This window comes from Cydia fagiglandana, chromosome 22 (assembly GCF_963556715.1).
Source record: "Cydia fagiglandana chromosome 22, ilCydFagi1.1, whole genome shotgun sequence".
Classification (NCBI taxonomy): domain Eukaryota; kingdom Metazoa; phylum Arthropoda; class Insecta; order Lepidoptera; family Tortricidae; genus Cydia; species Cydia fagiglandana.
The window spans coordinates 5,139,453-5,161,962 of NC_085953.1; the positions used below are offsets into that span (position 1 = coordinate 5,139,453).

Here is a 22,510-nt window from a genome sequence, read left to right on the forward strand (position 1 = left end):
TTGAATAAGTATCCAAACGTTGGAATAACGTTATTTATGGCCTGGATAAATATTTTAATCGTGATCAGTTAGCTACAACTCTAATCTCATTATAAGATTTTGAGGTCTGCATTAAAGACTACGTTGGAAATTTTAGGCGGTTAATAACAATGGGCATTTTAATTGTAACTTACCGCGTGTCTTAAGTTAGGTACGTTTATCAAGTCAGGTTCAGTTGTCGGTTTAGTTACGAATTTGATACTTAATTTAATTGTCGCGGTTATGATATTTGTCGTCAGATTTGTGACTTTTCCTAACCGGCCGTTAACGGTATACAGTTAAGTGGAAATACCCTTATACGTCCTTTGAATTTTTTTAGTCACATTATTTCTTATTTTTGTTACGATTGATACGAATAAATATTTATATAACACCAGTTACTTAGGTTCAATAGTCTGATATCGAAGGCACATATCTTAAAGATTCTATCTCACCGATCAGGATCTTATCAAGGAACTATTTCAATAAGTATAAAACAGTAAACAATATTAAACTGTCAGGTCGTTTTAAAACTGTAAAGGATAAAGTCAACACGCTTTTGGTTTTCAGTTACAAGCCCCTCGTAAGCTTATCGATATTAAAACAGTCGGTGGTAGTCGTGATACTTTCATAAATAGTAATAACGGCTATTTACAATTTTGCACCTACAGTGCTTATTGCGAGTTCTGTGTACAGATAGTAATACGCGTTTGGCATAAAAGCGTTTTTGAAAGTATGCTTCCAATTTGATAAATTTACTGATTGATGGATATTAAATGACTATAAAAAAAAAGGATATCTCAGTGACAACCTTAGACAATTACGTCATACAAAATAGTAGACTAGTCAGTATTGTTCTTGTGGTAATCAGAGGTAATTCAAGTCCCGTGTTAGTAAATTATGTTTTGAAACCGTGAAGGTGAAAGATTTTTGCACATGCAAATTAGTCAGTAAATAAAAAGCACATATTCTCTTGGTAATAAAAATACTTTACAAAAAAAAAAGGGGTAAATATACAACATAGAGTACAATAAATGTGTACAAAGTAAACGTATTCCTTTAGGACCATTCATCTAGGTGACCTGTAACTGGGTTGCCAACTTTTTTTTGGTGGAATATAGTATTTTCCAGAATAAGGCATCAAAAATATAGTACATTTCAAAAAAAAAATAGTACTTTTAGATAAAATACTAAACATGAGTGTAATATACTTTTTATCGGAAATATAGTATTTTAGCGTACTATATATTTTTCCAAAAGTATATAGTACAAAGAGCCAAAATATAGTACAATACGATATAATATAGTACGGTTGGCAACCCTACCTGTAAGGAATATAAAAAAATATATACACGGTGTAACATGAGGGGGCCGAATAGTTTTAGCAGCGTATTCCTGATTATATTTAGAGACAAAGTCCTTTAAACCTTTTTGAAATTCGCCTAGTTTCAGAGTTCATTTAATACAAATACAAAAAAAAAAAATTAAAAAAAAAAAATTAGTTTTCTTTTTGATGACGATGTTACTACTATGGGACGTAGTCTAAATATCCTTATCGATAGATGTCAAAAAGTAACAAGTAACACTTTGCAACAACTATGATTTAAAAAAAAAAAAAAAAATTGTAAAAATGCATTTTAAGTGACATGTTTACCAATAACATATACTTTTTAATGTACAAGTACATTAAAAAAATTTTTTTTTTTTTTTGGGCGAAATTGACATATACACATATTACATTATTTTCTCTCTTTTGACCTCAGAAATGCGTGGTTAAGGTCTTTCGCATTCCTTGTGAACACCATGTATATACGATATTTTAAACTGTTGGTATATGTACCACCATTTACCTGGTCTGGCGGTAATTAAATATGCTGCGGTAATAAAATGCCTATAACAATGGCAATTTTGTACCTATGATCTTCTGGTTCATTTTAATGTTTGTTTTAATTTTGGTACATACGAGTACAAGAAAACATAAGACCACCGGAATACTGATAAAGCCAAGTGGAAGGTAGATAGGTGAATTAACCTTTTGGTGCCACTTGTTGCTATGAGTGAGCTGTTCAGGAATAAAACGAATCGTATAATCCTGATTCTATAGTATTTGGCAAACATCAATTTTTATTTTTATTTATACCTAACCTATTGCCATAATGAAGCATGACTGATATAAATAATATGTCTTCGAATTAATTATGTCCTACCCAGAAGCCCAAAACATCCTAGACCCATCCTAGAGAACAACTTTTGTAAGATGAATCCGCCTTTGTACGATAAGTTAAGATTCAACTAGAAGAATATCGCGTTATCTCCTGCGGTTTAAGGACAGTTACGATGGAAGCTCCAAAATACCATTTCATAAAAAGAAATACGTTGCCTATTATTTGTAACCACATTTTTATTTTGCCACCGAAGCTTCAGCTAAATAAAAGATAGATCTATACATATTGAATACATTATAGATAATATTGATCACTGACTTTTAAAATAGTTGTTTTGTGGGATGGCCGAACGGAGTTTAAAATTCTGTTACATTAGGTTTATATAATTCATGGGAGTGCCCAACGTAGGAAGTTCTAATGGAATGAAAAAAAAAAAGAACGAAAAAAATGATAAATGTTTATTTCTGTTAAACGATTCAGGTTAATTTATAAAATTATTAGGATTAAGAAGTTTTATATACTTAAGGTAATTTATGTATTAAAAAAAAAAAAAAAAAAAAAGAAGTTTATAAAGTTTACTTATGTGAATGAGACATGAGTTGATTATCGATCGATTGAGAACTTCCAGTGTACATCATTCCAGTGTAGTTAAAAAGCTTATTTGACAAAATAATAACCGATTAATAATTGCTGCCGAGCCTGCGAGCTCTCACTTGATGTAAGTGAAAAAGTAGCAATATAGGGACCTGCTGCAGAGCCTGCGTGCCCCACTTGATGTTATAGGTGGACCAGTAGCCAACTCAGGGCGATACATGCTACCGAGGCTGACTTGATGTGATAAGTGCCCGTAGCATGGTGATTGTAAGTAGGATAATTGCTGCCGAGCCTGCGAGCTCTCGCTTGATGTAAGTGAAAAAGTAGCAATATAGGGACCTGCTGCAGAGCCTGTGTGCCCCACTTGATGTTATAGGTGGACCAGTAGCCAACTCAGGGCGATACATGCTACCGAGGCTGACTTGATGTGATAAGTGCCCGTAGCATGGTGATTGTAAGTAGGATAATTGCTGCCGAGCCTGCGAGCTCTCGCTTGATGTAAGTGAAAAAGTAGCAATATAGGGACCTGCTGCAGAGCCTGTGTGCCCCACTTGATGTTATAAGTGGACCAGTAGCCAACCTAGGGTGATACATGCTACTGAGGCTCACTTGATGTGATAAGTGAAACAGTAGTATGGTGATTGTAAGTAGGATAATTGCTGCCGAGCCTTCGAGCTCTCACTTGATTAATGTGATATGTAATATAGTATCTGACTAATAAAAAATAGTCATTGCATATACTAAGTTTAATATAATAAATAAATAATAATAAATATAGAAATAAGGTACTTCGAGAACGAAGCACCTGTCAGTATGGCCGTGTGAGATACGTAGTATAAAAACAAAGATCACACTTACATTTTTACGAGATGGTTCACTTTTGCTAAGCTAATACGTACTTATATCGAAATAATAAGTTAGAACTGCTGTTCAATAACACAACTACCCTCCATGTATATTTCTTGACCATAACTGTCAGAACATAAGTAAGGTAAATAAAGTATTTTATAATAATAAGCCATGATATTAAATTTGTATTAGTTTGCGTTAATTATTCTATAATAAATTAAACTAAATGCAGCAAATACATTTGTTGAATTGAATTATTATAATAACCGGATGTGCAGGAAACATCTTATTTGTTATTCCCACCAAGAAGTGGTAGAAGGGGTGAAGTCTAATCGAATATAAGCGGGTGTCTGACAGTTGTGGGTCACTTCTCAGTTGGAGAGCTACGACGACGAACGAAGTTAAGTGTCAATTTTATTTAATTGTGATTTTTATGACTTGTTATAAATTTCTGTATGTTTTCTTTGTGTTATAGTCTGATGGTATGTACGTTACAATCTTTAATGTGAATGTAACCCTTTGATGAGTTTTTAATAGTTACTATGTAACGTATATTCCAACTGATTACGGTGTAATACATCATGTGGCTTATTGCTCGATCTTTATTACTATTTTAAACTATGCCAAGTGTGTACGTTAAGGTAGCCAGTACTAACTATTAAGCCACCAATATTTATTACGCATAAAATAATATTTTTGTGAATGATGTGATAATAAAGCCGATTAATTGTTCCGTAAACCTACAATATACTTTTACTTACAATCTGCTTATATAAATATATTACTTAAATAATGTCTACCATTTTTCATATTCTAAACCTTGTAGTTGTCGCTATAATAAATACATTACTTTGAGCAATAATTAACTAGTCTTAATTAAATACTGCCTTACATCCTTATTTCCTATTTTATCAACGATAATATTAAAGTAAATCTGACACACACATGATGTTAGAAAATATATTTAGTGTTTAGAAAATACTAGCAATCCGCTCCGGCTTCGCACGGGTAGTTCAAGCAATTTACTCAAGACCTTTACAAATTATACACCTAAACCTTTCTCAATAATCACTCTATATATATATGCAATAGATAGGTGAAACCGCATGCAAATCGGTTCAGTAGTTTTTGAGTTTATCGCGAACAAACCCACAAACAGACAGACGCGGCGAGGGACTTTGTTATATAAGTAGTGATCGGCGCTTACGTTTTTGTGTCCATTATAAAAATAACGTAAGCGACAGTAGCCCTTTTTGTCCGTCGCGACACAAATGTCCCGATAAGTGGGTTGATTATTGATTAAATTCCAAAGCGTTGTTTTGACAGCCCGCCATGTTGCGTTTGACATGGCCGTAACAGGAATTTAATCAACGCTTCCGTTTGTAAAAATTCCGAACATGTCCTGTTTAGGGTTGTCACTTTGGACACATAAATATACTTGGTCAAGCAAATCTTGTCAGTAGAAAAAGGCGGCAAATTTGAAAAATGTAGGCGCGAAGGGATAGCGTCTCATAGAAAATCTGAATTCCGCGCCTTTTTCTATTGACAAGATTTGCTTGACCATCTATAATAGTACTAGAGTTAGACCAAAAAAAGTCTGTAGCGACTTTGATAGCCCACGCAGTGCAAGTGTTATTAATACGTCATCATTTCATAGACGTTTGACGTTTAATAACACTTGCACTGCGTGGGCTATCAAAATCGCTGCAGACTTTTTTGGTTTAACTCTAGGTACAGAAGATTCACTCTCTAACAAAACGCGTCTGTTACGATTAGGACAGTTATGACCGCTAGGTGGCGACAGCGCCACGCGCGGCTTATGGCTAGCCACCAAAATTGGTGTGATGGCTCCTACACGATAGCCCGGCGCCGGCCACTCCAAGGGACGCATTTATGCTTTAGAGGGAGCAAGTGATATTGCTATCTCATTCTACCGTATGGCTGCATCCCTTGAAGTGGCCGCCGCTGGGCCATCGTGTAGATGAGCCATGAGACGGATGTACTTGTAGGTACCTGTTGCAAAGCGACGAAATCGCAGAGTGAGCCACGCCTGCTTTGGATAGTTTGTCTCAGTGGAAACAGCTATTTCTGTGTTTTAACTATGTAATTGATTATACCTAGTAGTATAGTAATTGATTACATGTAGATTGTAAAAAAAAAGAAAAATGACCATTTTTTTAATTCTTCCATTGACAAAATTGACCAGTAGTGCCCAAACTAAACACATATTCGACGAACATTTCTTCCGTCAAACAAGGCCGTTAGCGCCCCCTGGTGTACCCTGTATCCAAAAGGAGCATAATTGGTCGCCGCGGGCATAATGCGCCGGTGACCCAGGGTTCTCAACTCCTTAAAACACTAAGAAATATAACTTTTAACGTTGTTTTTAGTATTGGTGGCAAATAAGCGTACATACTGATGGTAGTAGCTTATGGACGCTTGCTGTTTCCATCAAAAAAAAGCATAATTGGTCGCCGCGGGCATAATGCGACGGTGACTCAGGGTTCCCAACCCCTTAAAACACTAAGAAATATAACTTTTAAAGTTGTTTTTAGTATTGGTGGCAAATAAGCGTACATACCGATAGTAAACGGTTGCCGTAGCTTATGGACGCTTGCTGTTTCCATCTAAAAAGAGCATAATTGGTCGCCGCGGGCATAATGCGCCGGTGACTCAGGGTTCCCAACCCCTTAAAACAATAAGAAATATAACTTTTAAGGTTGTTTTAGTATTGGTGGCAAATAAGCGTACATTCTGATGGTAAACGGTTGCCGTAGCTTATGGACGCTTGCTGTTTCCATCTAAAAAAAAGCATAATGGTCGCCGCGGGCATAATGCGCCGGTGACTCAGGGTTCCACCATTCACTCGTATCACTTACCAAAGATTTGCTCACTATATTTTCTTTAGAACTTTGCCAAGACAAACAAATCCCCTTTCCATCCTAAGTTGATTTGTCCCTACAAACATTTGTTCTGGTCAATCAAACGGTTCTTTTCTTTCACTCTTATTTTTTAGGGTTCCGTATTAGAAGTTCGCCAAACGGAACCCTATTGGCCTCACTTTGCCTGACTGTCTATTTGTCAGCTTTATGTTTTAAGTATCGTAAAATCTACAGTTTCATTGCCATCGAAAAAGCAGTTAAGGTGCATAGTGATAACTCCGAAAGCGGCGTAATTTGGAAAATGGCTAATATCTATTTAATCAGAACCACTTCATACTTTAGTAACACTTACGCTAATGAAACGCTTATTATGGCACCTTGCTTGGTTACTGTTGCTACAATAGAAAGTGATTCTAATTTAGTGAATATTAGCAATTTTCGAAATTTCTCCATTTTCTTTATTCACCTTACATAATTGAGTTTATGGCGCTTGAACATACATGTAAACAAATAAATGAGTATTTCCTCTTTTTTTTTTTTAATTCCGTTAGTGCCAACCCTACTGCGCGCATGGTCGGTTGCACACTCACTTGTGGGAATCACGCCGTGTCTAGACACCTTTTTACTCTTTTTTCAATACTGCCTACTTTCTCTACGTACAGTCGCCATCAGATATATCGGAGCGGCCAAGGTGTTCACAATATCTGAGCACGCACTCTAACTCCCTGACAATAGAGGCGTGTTCAGATATTTGTGAGCACCCTGGCCGCTCCGATATATCTGATGGCGACTGTACAATCTGTAATCATGTGTAATCTGTGGTAATGCCTTATCAAACACCGATCGAGCGGCGTTCGAAATTAAAAAATTTGAACTTGATATCATTAGCCTCAGTGCTTCTCGCGTTTTGGATATTGGTGTGAGCGAGATGTACTAAATCAAAATCAAATTTATAGTTTGAATGGTGGTCCGTGGGATTTCAGGTATTTAATTCACGCTACCGAGAAAATATTAGATTTAGGGCCACTTCCACTAACCACTAATCCAGGATTAAGCGGTTAAACCGTTAACCTAGTGTCAAATTGTACTGGTAACAATGATAACTCCAGGTTTGACCGGTTAACCCCGGGTTAGAGGAATGGTGCAAGTGGCCCTTAGGTAGGTAAGTATATATTTTAATTTGTAGGTGTAGGAACCTTAGTACAGTCAGCTGCAGAGAAGGGTGACCACGTTCCCCGCCCCTTCATAAGAATTTATTTGCGTTTTAATATACATTGTATAGGTATGTATATGATACGAGTAGCTGTCACTGTAGGTACCCAAGCTATGTTCAAAATACTAATGTGACTGGTCTTTATTCCGATTAAGAAAAAACTATAAATAGGCCTACACACAATTCTTTTTACACACATGATTGAAACTGTAAAATAGGGATTTAACTACTGAAATAAGCACGAATGTAAAATAGCACATGTGAATATATTGACGACTTCCGATTGACAGCCAGTTTATTTTTCTATACGTAGACAGCCTACATCGCACTCCTCCACAATAAATTATTAATAACACATCAAACTAAAGGACTCCCTTAATGAGTACAACAACAAAACTATAGATCTAACCTAGTAATTCCCTTAAGGCGGCATTGCCTAAAAGGACGAGCCTGGGGCGGTGACGGTGTGTTCGGTGAAGAAACATTTGGCGATGGTGGCGCGCTAGGTAAAGCATCTTGAAAAATAGGCGACCCAGGTGGTGACTTAGAGGGAGAAACGCTCGGTTGAGACGCATGCTCCGGAAACACCACCATGTCTGACGTCAATCCCACCGACCGCCCGACTGAGTCCGTCCGGGTCTCCATTTCAAGACCGTCAGGGTCATTGGCAGTTGATTCTCCGGTTTGATATCATTTACCTTAAAATACATTTCCATTCTTTCAATGTAAGCCGACCATGTTCCGTTTTTAACGTCAAACTCTTTTATTTTACCAATCGGCATTTTCTTGCCCTATTTTATAACAGGGTGATTCATGAGACGTGAGCAGGACTAATCCTGCACACTCAGTAACTGATAATTGATCGATCACCGTCGTATTTAGGTGAAACAACCACACTTTTTCCTATTTTTTAACTTTTTGGCGAGGGATAACTTAATTCTCTACAATCGTGGTCACCCTACAAGACCTAATTAATAAACATAAAACCTCTTTCACCGTAATGACAGCATTATGATTACGAAGAAAATAAACTGTCAAACTTGAGTGAGATACGAGTTTTCAATAGTAACCAGACCGTGATGACATTCAATTTGACACAGAATATCGGTAGTTTAGTATTCTAATTGTAGGGTGACCATGCATGTCGTAAATAAATTAATAACTTTTTTTTTCAACACGACTAGAAAATTAACGTTAACCTCGCTAATACTGATACGAAACAGTTCCTTATAATTTACGAAATGCGCAGTGTTAGTCCTGCTCACGTCTCCTGAATCACCCTGTATATGTATGGTGAGAATAAATTACCGCAAACACGCTTTTCCTTATTTCCTTTCGTCGCCAGTGTACAATAGGGATTTAACTACTGAAATAAGCACGAATGTAAAATAGCACATGTGAATATATTGACGACTTCCGATTGACAGCCAGTTTATTTTTCTATACGTAGACAGCCTACATTGCAGAAACATTATTTTACACGTTCTTTTCACACGTTAATTTTTTTGTTTTTTTTAGCTTGACACAGTTTTTATCCTGTCATACCAAACCCACCTCCAATGAAAAGATAATAAATAACGACTTTTATTTTGACATTATTACTCATACCTATCTCCCCCAAAACAAACCTAAAAACAATTGAAACACGATGTCCAGGAATCTCACATGCCGACAAGTATGGAAACCCAATCATCCATCCAATAATGACCGATCTAAAAAACCTGATACGCCACCTATTCCCGATTACAAAACATTCTATCTCCCATACAAACTCCAACTACTTACGACTTTTCCAAAATTAGGTTAAAGTAGTTACGAAACGTCCTATCTCCCATATAAAACCACACTACATACGACTTTTCCAAAAATAGGTGAAAGTAGCTACGTAGTTCAAAACGACGGATGTATAGCCTCTGTCCGCCCAGAGACCTATAAAAAGGTCTCCTGTTCCATTCTAATGTGAACCTTGTGTTGACAAAATAAAATTTCATTTTGCTTGGCAAGGTTTGACGAATGGGCGGCAAGTCAAGGGCGCTTATGGCGTTTTGGAGCGAGCTGGTTGAATAGGGATGTGCCCCTGTTTGGGGTAAACACGTGCAAGTGGGGCTAACTGATTCGGACTCATCCAATTACGAGCGTCCTTATGTCTGTCTGGGGCACTATTCTCAGAGTTCTGATAGCCATCGACATTAACTATTTAAGGATAAAATATCCAGTAGACGATGAAAAAAAATTACATCATGTTCAGATGCTTAGACACTACCACTATTCACAACATTTTTGTATAGATATTCTAAAAAATATGTAGGCACCAATTTTGTGACGTTTTCAACCAAAAGGTACCACATTGTCGGTTGTAGATAAGGTTGATTTCAAATTGAAGCTATATAAAATAGTGCTTTATTGGCAACCGACAATAAGTACCCTTTAAATACCCTTTGGTTGAGAATGCCACATTTGTAAGAATGGTAGCATTGGTAGCCAAATAACGAGCTGGATTCGATGACGAGATCATGGTCTATCAGAGTTATCGCAGAAGCATAAAGAAATGACTTATTTCCCTAAGGTAGGAGACAAGTAATCTAACAATATTTCATACCTAAAAGTTACGTTCATAATTGTACAAAATCTTATAAATATGAAATTGTGTCGAACCTACAGTAAACTGCAGAGATAACTGATTCCCTCGTAAACAAGAAGGTCAGTTATCTCTGCAGGCTCCGTAGACAACATGCCAATCGCTAACGCTGCGCAGCGAACGAAACGCAACTGTCACTGTCACGCTAATATAGAAGAGTGATAGAGAGCCGCAAAGCGATTCGATGGCGAAGAGCAAGCGATTGTCTTCTTGAGGCCCCTGTACACAATGGCCCAGCGTGGGCCAGTCTGAGGGACGCATTTATGCGTTAGATAGAGTGATATTGCTATCTCATTCTACCGCATGGCTGCGTCCCTTGGACTGGCCGGCGCTGGCCCATTGTGGCCTTTGGGTAGGCCGCCAGCTTACTGTTTCGATTGTCGAGGGATATGTCGAATCGTCGAGTTAGAATATCCCCCCGACAATATCACTTAAGGTGTCGAGATTTCAAACGGCCCATTGGTCCAGTAATGGCGCAAATAGAGGAAATTCGGCATTTGGATTAATGTAAGCGGAAACCTGATTTGTTATCGGCTATTATAACATCTCGATTTGAAAAGGACTTAAGTATTGAGTAATTTTTATTGTACTAAAGGTTACTTACCTTTAGTAAATATTTTGTCTATTTGATTCTAAAAGAGATTGAGTTGATCTGGATTCTCGCTGATAAAATTATGACATGTTAAAACTCATTTTATGTAAATCACATGATACGCATGTAAGGTCCGACCGAGTCTAGTCTCGGTCTCGGCTAGTACTATTATTTATTCTGTGGTCTCGGCGAGAATCTCGATCCATTTTGGCCGAGAGCCAAGACCGAGATCTCTGCTCGATTTGTGGCCGAGAATGCCGAGATCTCGGTCGGAACTTATTCCCATGTAAGAAAACGGCTTGAAAAGGTTAACTAAACATGAAAAATATTAATAACATTAAATAAATGTATATAGAGGTGTTAATATAATTATATTAACGATGTTCGATTGTCGACATAAAACACTTCTTGCATTTAGTTTAGTAGGTAGGTACTTTAAGTAAAGTACATATTGTATTAATGTTATCATTGTTGTTTCAGGAAAAGTCAGGCGAGCCTTACTCGGGCAAATTATCTGTGAAGTCGGATCTTAGTCCTGTTTTTGGTAAGTTTACAATTTTCTTTTTAAAAATAGAACTTAAAACTGGACTTTAGTCGGGTGATTTTCGTTAACTCTTATAAGACACGTACATACTCCTCCACAATAGTCTTAAAAGTTTTTTTTAACAATGCTGCCGTAGGGACGTGAATTTGATTTTGTTCTTTTGTAGACGTTGATTCTAATATTTGGTACCTATTTAATATAGTAGTCGACAATTTTACAACTACAGTACCTCTAAATTATAAACGATCTCAGACTCTTCAATACTCGAAAAACCAAAAGCTAGTTAACCGTTTCATCACCCGTAGTGATGTGAAATTGATTCCGTAGGTGGGAATTATCGGGTCCCTACCATTACCGGGAATTATGTATGTTTTATCCGAGGCTTATAATCATCTGTCACTATTCTTACATTTTCGTGTACCAGCTACGCCTCTGTAGGGATGCGCTGTCGATATTTTGTATCGATGTTTTAACACAATTTTAAATTTTTCAAATAATCTCAGAACCATATTTAAAAAAAATATGTGTTTGATTGTTGATTGCCGGTGATTCAAGAGTCAATACTACTGCTATAACATATGTATACATATGTAAACGTTCCGTAGCAAATCCCTCATAAAATTTAGACAGTTCAGCGTTAAAAATGAATAATGTCTAACAAAAAAAAACTGTATTTTGAAATGAATCATAAAAGTCGTACTTACCTACTACAATATAACATAGTTGAAATTCAAATACTCTTTTATTTATTGTAAAACAATAAAAAATAATAAATACCCTATTTGAACTATTCATTATGCTTCGTTCGTAAGTCATTATTTAATGTGGTCATTAAACGCTAACATACTGCCAAGAACCCGCTAGGTGAGTCCATTTTGTATTGGAAATGGGGCGTTCGGCACTGAAAGTGTTAATAAACTTTAATTGACGATGGAAAGGGACTGTATAAGCAGATTATATTATGGCAATCATTATGCCAAGTAAATATGAAATAATGCAATTAATACTCGTATGCCTGTGCGAAATTTTCACAGCAAAGCGTAGACCCTTGAAGAATCGAATTTTCAAGGCAAATATGAGAAGGAACTTTCATGAGTCATTTGGACATCTTCTGCGAACTACATAAGTAATTTTCAGACAGTTTTCTATATGAAGAAAAGGATAGCCTAATATTAGCTTTGACTTGACGCATGATTTCGAATATTTTTGACACTCCGCCACTATACTTTAGGACTTAGGTAAACTAGTAGCTACGCTAGTAAATTATATTTCCTAAACCTTACCTTTTTGATACAACAAAACTCTATCTATTGTACTTAAGCAAAATATAACGGGTTAACACTATTGATACTAGTAAGCACGTTATTACCTATATCGCGGATTAGCAAAGATTTTTTTTTGTTATTATTTTAAAATTCTAACTCCAAAAACTTCAGAAATCGTCGACTGCTTGAACCCACATCCCATCACTAGCGCTCGTTATTTGTTGTTATTAGTGTTGTTTTTTGTTATTTTTTCCCCGGGATTTCGACGTAACCGGTTTGGGAGCTAATCTGATCAGCTCGCCACGACTCCGGTGAAAAAACGTGCTCCGTAGGGTTGGTACCTGAGACGTTTGGATTTACTCGCTCTGTTGGTATGTGAGGTGTTAATGCTTCGATTATTTGTTTAATCGGTGAGATAGGCATTTAAACGTTATTGTTTTGGTTCTGATTAGGTAATACAGATTTAGTTTAAGTTTAAACGATTTAATTTTAAGTATTTCAACGTTTTGATAACTTTACCTTATATGTACAAATACGGTCCTATGACCGAACCATGTGGGATCCTCTACCAAATGGCAAGTTTTGGCAACCCTGCCAAAGGTGTACGTATCCGTTTAAGGCCCGTCCGAGGTGTGAGTTATGGTCCACAATTAAATCCGCGACGCCATGCTTGCACGTAATTAGACATTCGGTAATGACGCGTTAAGTGTTTCAGACTGTTTTGGATTGGTAAAAATAGCCTCTAAAAATCTTACTTTTAGCCTTTTTAGTGGCTTTTTTTTACCAATCCATTTAATTATTATTTAAAAAAATCTATGTAGAAAGTTCTTATTGATATAGTTGACCGAGTTAAGGGTAAAGATAGTTTGCAATCGCATCTCTTTACGAACCAAAACTTGTCAGTGAAGTCAAGTCAAGACACATACAATTTTGATTTGTCAAAATAAATATTTAAATTAGAATGGAACAGGAGACTTTTTATAGGCCTCTGGGTGGCTAGAATTTATATATGATAACCTATCGACATAGAAAATATACCCAATAATAAATTAAAAAAGTCGAAACAAATATTTATAATAAACCTATTAGGTTAGTTAGTTTTTCTAGGCATTTTCCACAAATCGACATCCACTGTGCCTATTTTGACCTTACAAAAGGTACGCCAACGTAAAAACTTCATTAAAGCCGACTGACTAACAGGCCGCCGGACGGTATCGGCCTGTCAGTTAGAACAAAATTTTGACAGTTCCGAACAACTGACCGGCCGATATCGTCCGGCGGACTGTTAGTCAGTGGTTGGCTTAAAATATGTATATCTACCATAACCAGCCCAATTCATAACATATAATTTACGTCCACATGCATACCCGTGTAATATTTTAACCGCAGCCGCGTAAATGTCCGCTATCTCTCCATCGATCTGTTAAGGACATAAACATGTATATTTATATGACAGTTGAGCATAATACGTATATTAATCCGATTTTATCGGCCGCATTAGTAACGCTATATAAAGTTTGATTTATGATCCAAATTATTATATTATTTTGTGTAAAAAAATGTGGAGTTCTTGTGATATGATCGTATTGTGTACAGTCAGCAGCAGAAGTTGCTAAGCGGGCGCCCAAGTAACACAACGTAGCTGAATATTGTTTGAATAATAGAGCATGCCGTACTTAATGCTGAATAAGGTAGCTGTATAACAGCTGAATAAGCGTTATACAGACGTTATACAGAAGGTTTGGGCGCAAAGTGGGCAGTGCCCACGCCGCTTATTTCTGAATAACAGTAATGTAATAGCTATATAAGTGTATGCCCACACATTGAATCGCTGAATAACACTTGTATAGAGGCTGTCAAAAGCTTATATACCGCTTTTAAACCAAAGTTATCCAGCTTTGTACACAATGAATCAGTTATTCACACGTTATGAAGCTTTTGGTTCCAAAGTGCATTTTTACAGAAAATATATTCAGATATTTGTGTTAAATCAATGATTTGTCTTCCATTTTAATTTGTGAACTCGTGTCAAAGTGTAGTTTCTGCAGTGAAAACTTACAAAATAAGGAGGACATCACCCATATATTTATTTGATGTTTACATAACTTCAATTTCATTGCGCATGCGACTTTACTGTTAATATATATATGCATTTTATTTAAAATTTTAAAGCGCCGCGTAAATAATGCACCGTTTCAAAAGTAAATATAGATAATTTACTTCTCCACATTTAAATTTGTAATTTTTCTGCGATGTTTAGATGTTTTAGTGATAGAAAATGTACTTTAACAAGTTATGCTACGATAAAACTAGTTTTATAAATGAATAAAATGGGTTTTTCAGTTCATTTTCAATTCCTATATAATTGTAGAGGTTAGAAAGTGAGCAACCGTAATGGCGTCCGACTGTGCTGAATATAAGCTGCTGCCACAGCTATTATTGTGCTAATTTCTGAATAAGCATTCACATTATTCGCGTTACTAAGCAACATGTTAGATAATAATGGTCTTAACACAACAAGTTTTGAATAACATCAGTATAATAGTAATTGTTTTCTCAATCTTAAAGCCTATTAGGGTTCTATACACAAATAGTAAAAACCACATAGATCCTCACTACTTTGATGATAAAACATTATAGGTATGTAACACGGGCAATATTCAATCCTACTTTCCACTAATATTATAAACGCGATATAATATATAAGTTATATGATAAATCTGGGGGCACGGCAGTTTACACAGTTATTTTTTCCATTATCAGTTCCGACAAATATGTAGTAGGTAAAGGTAACGCAAAGATGTACGACGTGAGTACGAAGATGTATATAGTATGAGTGGTATGGTTACGAGTATGGTATGAATATGAATATGGTATAGGTGCGAAGGTGAGGGTATATCATTCATTCATTCATATTAGTTTTTTTTTTTTTTTATTATGCATGGGTTTACTCATGGCCACAGACTAGCCGAGGCGTAGACGTGGCCTACGATGGAGCGAGCTCGCCCAGAAGGTGCCTGTTCACTCTTGATTTGAAGGTTGCCGGGTTATAAGAGCACGGAAATATAGACGCCGGCAAGGAATTCCATTCCTTGGCAGTGCGCATAAGGAAAGTAGAAGCAAAGCGCTTAGTGCGAATTGGCGGAATATCTACCAAGTAAGGATGGAAACCGGCCGTGCGTCTAAAAGTCCGATGGTAGAATGGGGACGGTGGAATGAGCTCGTGTAGCTCTTGGGCACACTCCCCGAAGTGCAACCTGTAGAATACCGACAGGCTGGCGACTTTCCGCCGATGGGCCAAAGTCTGAAGCTTAGCCGTTAGCTTCTTGTCGCCAATCATCCTCCTGGCTCTGCGCTCCACTGAGTCCAAAGCGGCGAGTTGGTATTTAGCTGAGCCATCCCACAGGTGGCTGCAATACTCCATACACGACCGGACTTGAGCTTTGTAAAGTGTTAGAAGCTGTCCAGGTGTGAAGTATCGCTTCACCTTATTTAGGACGCCCAGCTTTCTGGCCGCAGTTTGTGCTTTAGACTCAATGAAGCTGCCGAAGCCGAGGACTGAACTCAGCTCCATGCCGAGGAGTTCCAGGCTGTCGGCAATAGGTACAGATGCACCCCGGAAAGAAGGAGTCAGGTCGAATGGACTCCGTTTAGCGGAAAATAGACACGCCTGCGTTTTGGAGGCATTGAACGTGACCAGATTGTCATCACCCCACTGGGAAACGAGACTAAGGGTCAAGTTCATTCGCTCAACCATGGCCTCTCTCTGTGAACGTATATCCTCCCTGCTGTCCCCTGCACTAGCCAAATATCTCTCAACAACCGTACTGTCATCTGCATAACCTACAATGCTGGGTTGCAGCATGTCGTTAATGTGGAGCAGGAAAAGGGTTGCGGAGAGAACAGACCCTTGAGGAACACCGGCGTCAATGGCCATGAGGTCCGAAGAGCAGCCATCAATAACTACTCTGATCGACCGTTCACTCAAGAAATCAGATAGCCAGCTACAAAAATCAGCAGGGATGCCGTAAGCAGGAAGCTTGCTAAGGAGACTTGCGTGCCAAACCCTGTCAAAGGCCTTCGAGATGTCCAGTGAAACAGCAAGCGCTTCACCGTTCCTCTCGATGGCCTCGCCGCAGTAGTGCGTGACATACGCTAAAAGATCCCCAGTAGACCGACCTATGCGAAAGCCATATTGACGGTCACTGAACAGATCATTTGCTTCGAGGTATGCCAGCAGTTTGCCGTTAAGTACCCTTTCCATGACTTTACAGAGCATGGAGGTAATGGCGATTGGTCGGTAATTGCAGGGATCAGCACGACTACCCTTCTTGGGTACTGGCTGCACGTTTGCAAGCTTCCAGGATTTCGGCACCGTTCTTGTTTGGAGAGAGAGGCGGTACAGGCGTGTCAGTACAGGAGACAACTCAGGCGCACACTGCTTTAGTACACGTGCAGGTATACCGTCTGGTCCATTGGCCTTATTCACGTCAAGATTCAGCAGAGCTCGGCGTACCTCTTTTTGATGTATAGCAATTCTCTGCATAGAGGAACTGCAATGAGGTAGCGTAGGTGGAAGTTTTGAGCCTGCATCTAGACGTGAATTGCTCGCAAACAGAGAAGCAAACAAGTTAGCTTTCTCTGTCGCGGAGTGGGCCAGTGTCCCATCAGGTTTCTGCAGAGGTGGCAATGTGGGTCGGCAGAAGTTGGATTCGACCGCTTTCGACAGGGACCAGAACCGCTTGCTACCAGGAGGGTAGGAGGCGAGCGTTAAGAGCGTAACGTAAGAGCGAGTAGCGGGTATCACGGGTATGACTACAATTAAGTATAGTTTGATATGGGCAGTATTGTTTAGGTATGAGTACGAGTACAGTGTGGGATGGGTATGAGTAGACCCACTTGAAAACTAAAAACAGTCTGTTCAAAATCGACAGGAGAATCGATTTCGCTATGAGGGTGATTATTTTATTTTTCTCATACCCAGTCCAGTCTACAACTTTTTAATGCAACAATATGAATAACTAGCATTTGACACATTGTTTGCCAACTAACAACAACCTTAAATGGCCATTGGTATACTTTATCTCGTTGCAGTAAGGTATGAAAATGGTCAGTTAACAGTGGTTACGATGGTAACTAGCAATTGTTTTACGTCATTAAAAGTAGAGATGCAACGGATAGTTGTTTGGCCGGATTCCGGATATCCGGCCTGGACACTGGCCGAATATCCGATATCCGGCCGCCGGATATTCGGCCGGCGGAACTATACCTACATTTCGGTTTTTCAGGTGCGCATTCTGCAGGTTTGACCTGTTTCCTAGTAAACGTTCGCGCGGACTCATTTCTAGGTTCGAAATGAGTGCGCGTGCAAGTCAGTGGAATGATTAATTTGTTTTAAAATAATAAAAAAGTACGATTATGACCGTGTCTGTTTCTTAAATCCAATTTGTTTACTCCGAAATCATGCAATGTTACTATCCGGTATCCGGCCGAATAGAAGGTCACTATCCGGTATCCGGCCGGATAGTAAAATAGTGGCCGGATAGGCCGGATAGTAACCGGATATCCGGTGCATCTCTAATTAAAAGGACTATGCATCTTGTGTAAAATAACCAATCGAAGAGAATTGTTAAGAAAACTAAACCTCGATTTTTTAAATAATGGTTGGATTAAAGAATATGCGTATTTATTCTTGATGCGTTCAAAATAAAACAAAAACACGCTCAAGCTCAAAGCAATCAGACTCAAGTAGCACTGTTGACCGTGTATAAAGCTACGGAACCCTCTCCACTGCGCACTTGTTGATACTAAGCAGTAGTTTGAATAGCGCTTCTCATTGCGTTCATTTTGCAGCTTTTAGCAAGAAAATATAGTATATGTGTACTAAAATCGCTATAACTTAACTATAAGTGTTGTTTTAGTATTTATTATTCAGACGTTATGTCAATAAAAGCCATAATTAACCCATATATGCAGCTACTGAATAACAAATAATATGTGGATTTTATTACAGCTTCCAGTAATAGCGTCCACCTTTATTCAAAAACTAGCGTTAAAACAGAAACTGCAACCGCTTTTATACAGTTGAAAGTCTTCACCGACGCTTCTTTTCAGCATTTAGTAGCCACTATCACATTTTTCTTAATATTGTCTGCTTAAAATCATACAACACAGAATATATACAGCTAATTGCTGCTAATGCTGCTATTATGCAGTTTTTAGTAACCACAAATGCTTTAAGCTGAATAATGTCTAAGTAACTGTGTAAGAAATAAGTATTATTCAGCTTTAATATGCAAAACCGATACTATGCAAAATTTATTCAGCATTTATTGGTATAAAGGCCCCACTAGGCCCACATATTTTCTTATTCCGAATTTAGTAATTTCCACCGCATATACATAAAATTTATGCAATCTTAATTTGAATAAGATGATAATTTTACTCTATTATCCTGCTTGTGTGTTACTTGGGCGAGGTGTTCAAAATTACCTTGACACGCTCTTATTCTCTTAACAATCAAGTCGCGTCAAGATCATATTGAACACCTCGCCCGCGTAGTAACTTCTGCTGCTTACTGTATTAAGATCATAAGTAGAAAAATGTTAGTTTAATTCGCTTTCTTTACTTTCCAATAGGGCCCCAAATTATTATGTGCCCAGGGGCCTCATCCTAGTTTAAGACGGCCCTGCAACCACACTTAGTTACGTACCCTTATGCCCTTATGACTGTATCTGACTTATTTTCGAAAATGACCGATTCCATTACGGCGTCAACAACTGGCATTCACAAATTGACACGGTGCCAAGCATTAGACGTCATTTGTCGATAGCCGATAACTGACAAGACCAAATCAGAATGTAACTGTTCACGCTTGGGGCTCTACAAAAAAACACTGGGCTCGCCCACCGAGGGTTCCGTACTTTGTAGTGTAGTATATTAGGTGTAGTTCTATCCTAGTCATAATCCTAATTTTAGTCACAGGTGTCCTGTCACTTTTACCACCTGACACCATTACCTTACCTTATTATAAGCAATTCTATTATTATTGGAACTCGAACCTCATCAATCTGTCTCGCTCGCACGCGCTCATTATCTGGCGCTTATTTGTCTTGCGTCTCGCTTCGGCGCTCTAATGGTTTCGTCGGCTCATGCTTAACGCTAAGGCTGGGGTTTTTGAGGAGACGTTAGCGGTTAGACTTAGCGTATTTTTTTAAAGTTCTTTTGTTCGTAGTTTATACTATTTCACTTGTAGTTTGAACAATTCAAACGATGCGTTATCTTAGTGCAATGAAATTTATGAAATTAATATAAAAGTATAACACTAATTTATTGTTGAAAATGTATATTTGCCTAATTAATCTAAAGTGTAAACGAATAAAATAACACTCGACTATCACATAAATACCAGAACATTTTATATTAAAATGGTGAAAATTTATTATGATAAATGTATTTATTTTACTCTTGACTACGAAATGCCAAAACACATTGAGTAGTCAAAAGTCAAATTAAACGTTCCCTTGTTGTGACGTATTTTACCTGTACGGTTACCATCAGTTTGTCACAGACATAAACGCTATCGAGAACGTAATTTACTTTCTATACATCCCGTTTGCACTAATATGCGAGTGCGAGCGAGATGTATAGAAAGTAAATTACGTTCTCGACGGCGTTTATGTCAGTGACAAACTGATGGTAACCGTACTGTTGCCTGGAAATGTACTGCTACAAGCTATTATGTCAATAACTTTATAATATTAACTGGAAATGTACTGCTACATTAACTTTTTCATAATTCAGAATCGCCTATTATAAGTTATTACTTATTACTCGTATAAATTTGTAGAACATCCATTTCCCGCTACGCTAATCGCTCCGCTGCCTCACCGCCCCGCTCCCCGCTCCGCCCCAAACGTGTCCCAGCACCATATCGTGTTTCTAATTGGAACTGGAGATGCACACGACGGGCGTTAAACGACTTGTTTTAGATTGTTATGAAGAATCAGGTTTTAAAGAAGTCCTTATTTCGAAAACATCGTAAGTCTCTTTGTAAAACTTGGCGTTTACGATCTTTTTAAATTAAGTTTTAAATTGTCTTCGTTCGTAAAGAGACTAAGTGTCTTGGTAAGATTTGGCGTTTAGGTCGTTTTTCAATTGTTGAAACTTAGCTTTTGTTAATGTTTATAATTAATTAACCATGGCGATTAGGTGTTACATGATGTATGGTTAGAATTAATGATCTTTTGTTTAATTGGTCTGTTTGTGCACATAATGTACAGTCCAGTGATTGACATAATTAATATAATTATGTATACATATATTTAATATAAACCTGTTGCAAATTGCAGGTTTCTAATACATACGAATACTGAAAGCCGCGGATGGACGGACGAACAGACAGACATGGCAAAGCGAAACTATAAGGGTTTGTAGTTGACTAAGATACCCTAAAAAGTGATAATTGTCGTTGGTACTTGGTAGAAATTGTAACATTAACTTACCGTAGAGTAAAGGCCCGATTCGTCACTTTTGACACCGACACAATGCCGACACATCCATATCGTTTCTATGTAGATCTATTAATTGACATATCGTAAAGTTCGAGACAAAATTATCGACAACCATGAAAAAAACACTATTGGTTTTGCAAACACATATCAATTTGCTATACATATTTTCTGTACACACCCAATTTATATTAAAAACACGATCATTACCGAAATAATTTAATATAAATTCCACCCGACCGCAAACTCGAATGTGACTGAACATTAACTAGCATCTCTTTTACTCTTAACTAGGATTACTGAGGTGCGAAGGAGAGCGTTTGAGAAGACCACCTGGGTCGCTCAGGTAGTTTTCGTCTATTTGTATAAAGCACGGGATATAGTAAATTATATGGTTTATTATTTTGTATACTTTAGTCATCACTCATCTAAAATGGATGTGCTGAAAAAGTTTACCTAACCCGGGGTTAACCTGTTAAACCTGGAGTTACCATAGTTACCAGTACAATTTGACACTGGGTTAACGGTTAAACCGCTTAACCCCGGGTTAGTGGGATGGTGCAAGTGGGCCTATGTAGGTACCGATATGAAAACAACTCCTACTTCTATCTTTGGTTTTTTTTAAGGTACAATATATCGGTTATGTACAGTCACCTGCAATAATATACTCTTCGAAGGCCGCAAAAATATGTGACACGCTCTTATGGCTCTACGAATAAGATCATGTCAGATATTTTTGCGGCCTTCGTTCTGTAACAAATTATTGCAGATGACGGTATCAAAGAATTATTTCTTTAAGTGCATACTATGCTGTTAATTACTACATTTCAGTTTTCGATTAGCGCATAATGTTCATATGTAGATAGGTACGGTACGAGTACCTACATACCTGTAGAGAAAAAAATTAAAAACAAAATCCCTTTCTCGTTTACTTTTATATAATAGTATGCTTTATATTGCTATTTATTGGACTAAATACTATTTAAAGTCACTATTATAAACAAATTGATAGCTATGTATTACTGGCCAAAAGTTGTTTAACCTCCTAAGTCCCCGCGTACAATTTTTTGTACATACTCCAAAATCTCTTTTGAACTTTTATTGTGTAACTTAGGGTTCCAATTTCAAAAACAAAACAATTGCTTCCGGGTCTCAGGAGGTTAACCAATTATTGGATCTAACATATTACATATTAGTTCGCAAATAATTTTCCTTATACCTACTCAATTATCCCAAATCA

The 22,510-nt window shown here is 37.6% G+C and overlaps 1 protein-coding gene across 3 annotated transcripts in view; it reads left to right on the forward strand.

Moving 5' to 3' along the window:
• LOC134675425 (protein pangolin, isoforms A/H/I/S) overlaps positions 1-22,510 on the forward strand; it is a 208,223-nt gene that overhangs the window by 80,617 nt on the left and 105,096 nt on the right. For all 3 annotated transcript variants that reach the window (XM_063533680.1, XM_063533679.1, XM_063533681.1), the window contains one exon: positions 11,432-11,495. In XM_063533680.1, the coding sequence (XP_063389750.1) occupies positions 11,432-11,495 (64 nt within the window). The remainder of the gene's footprint in view (positions 1-11,431; positions 11,496-22,510) is intronic.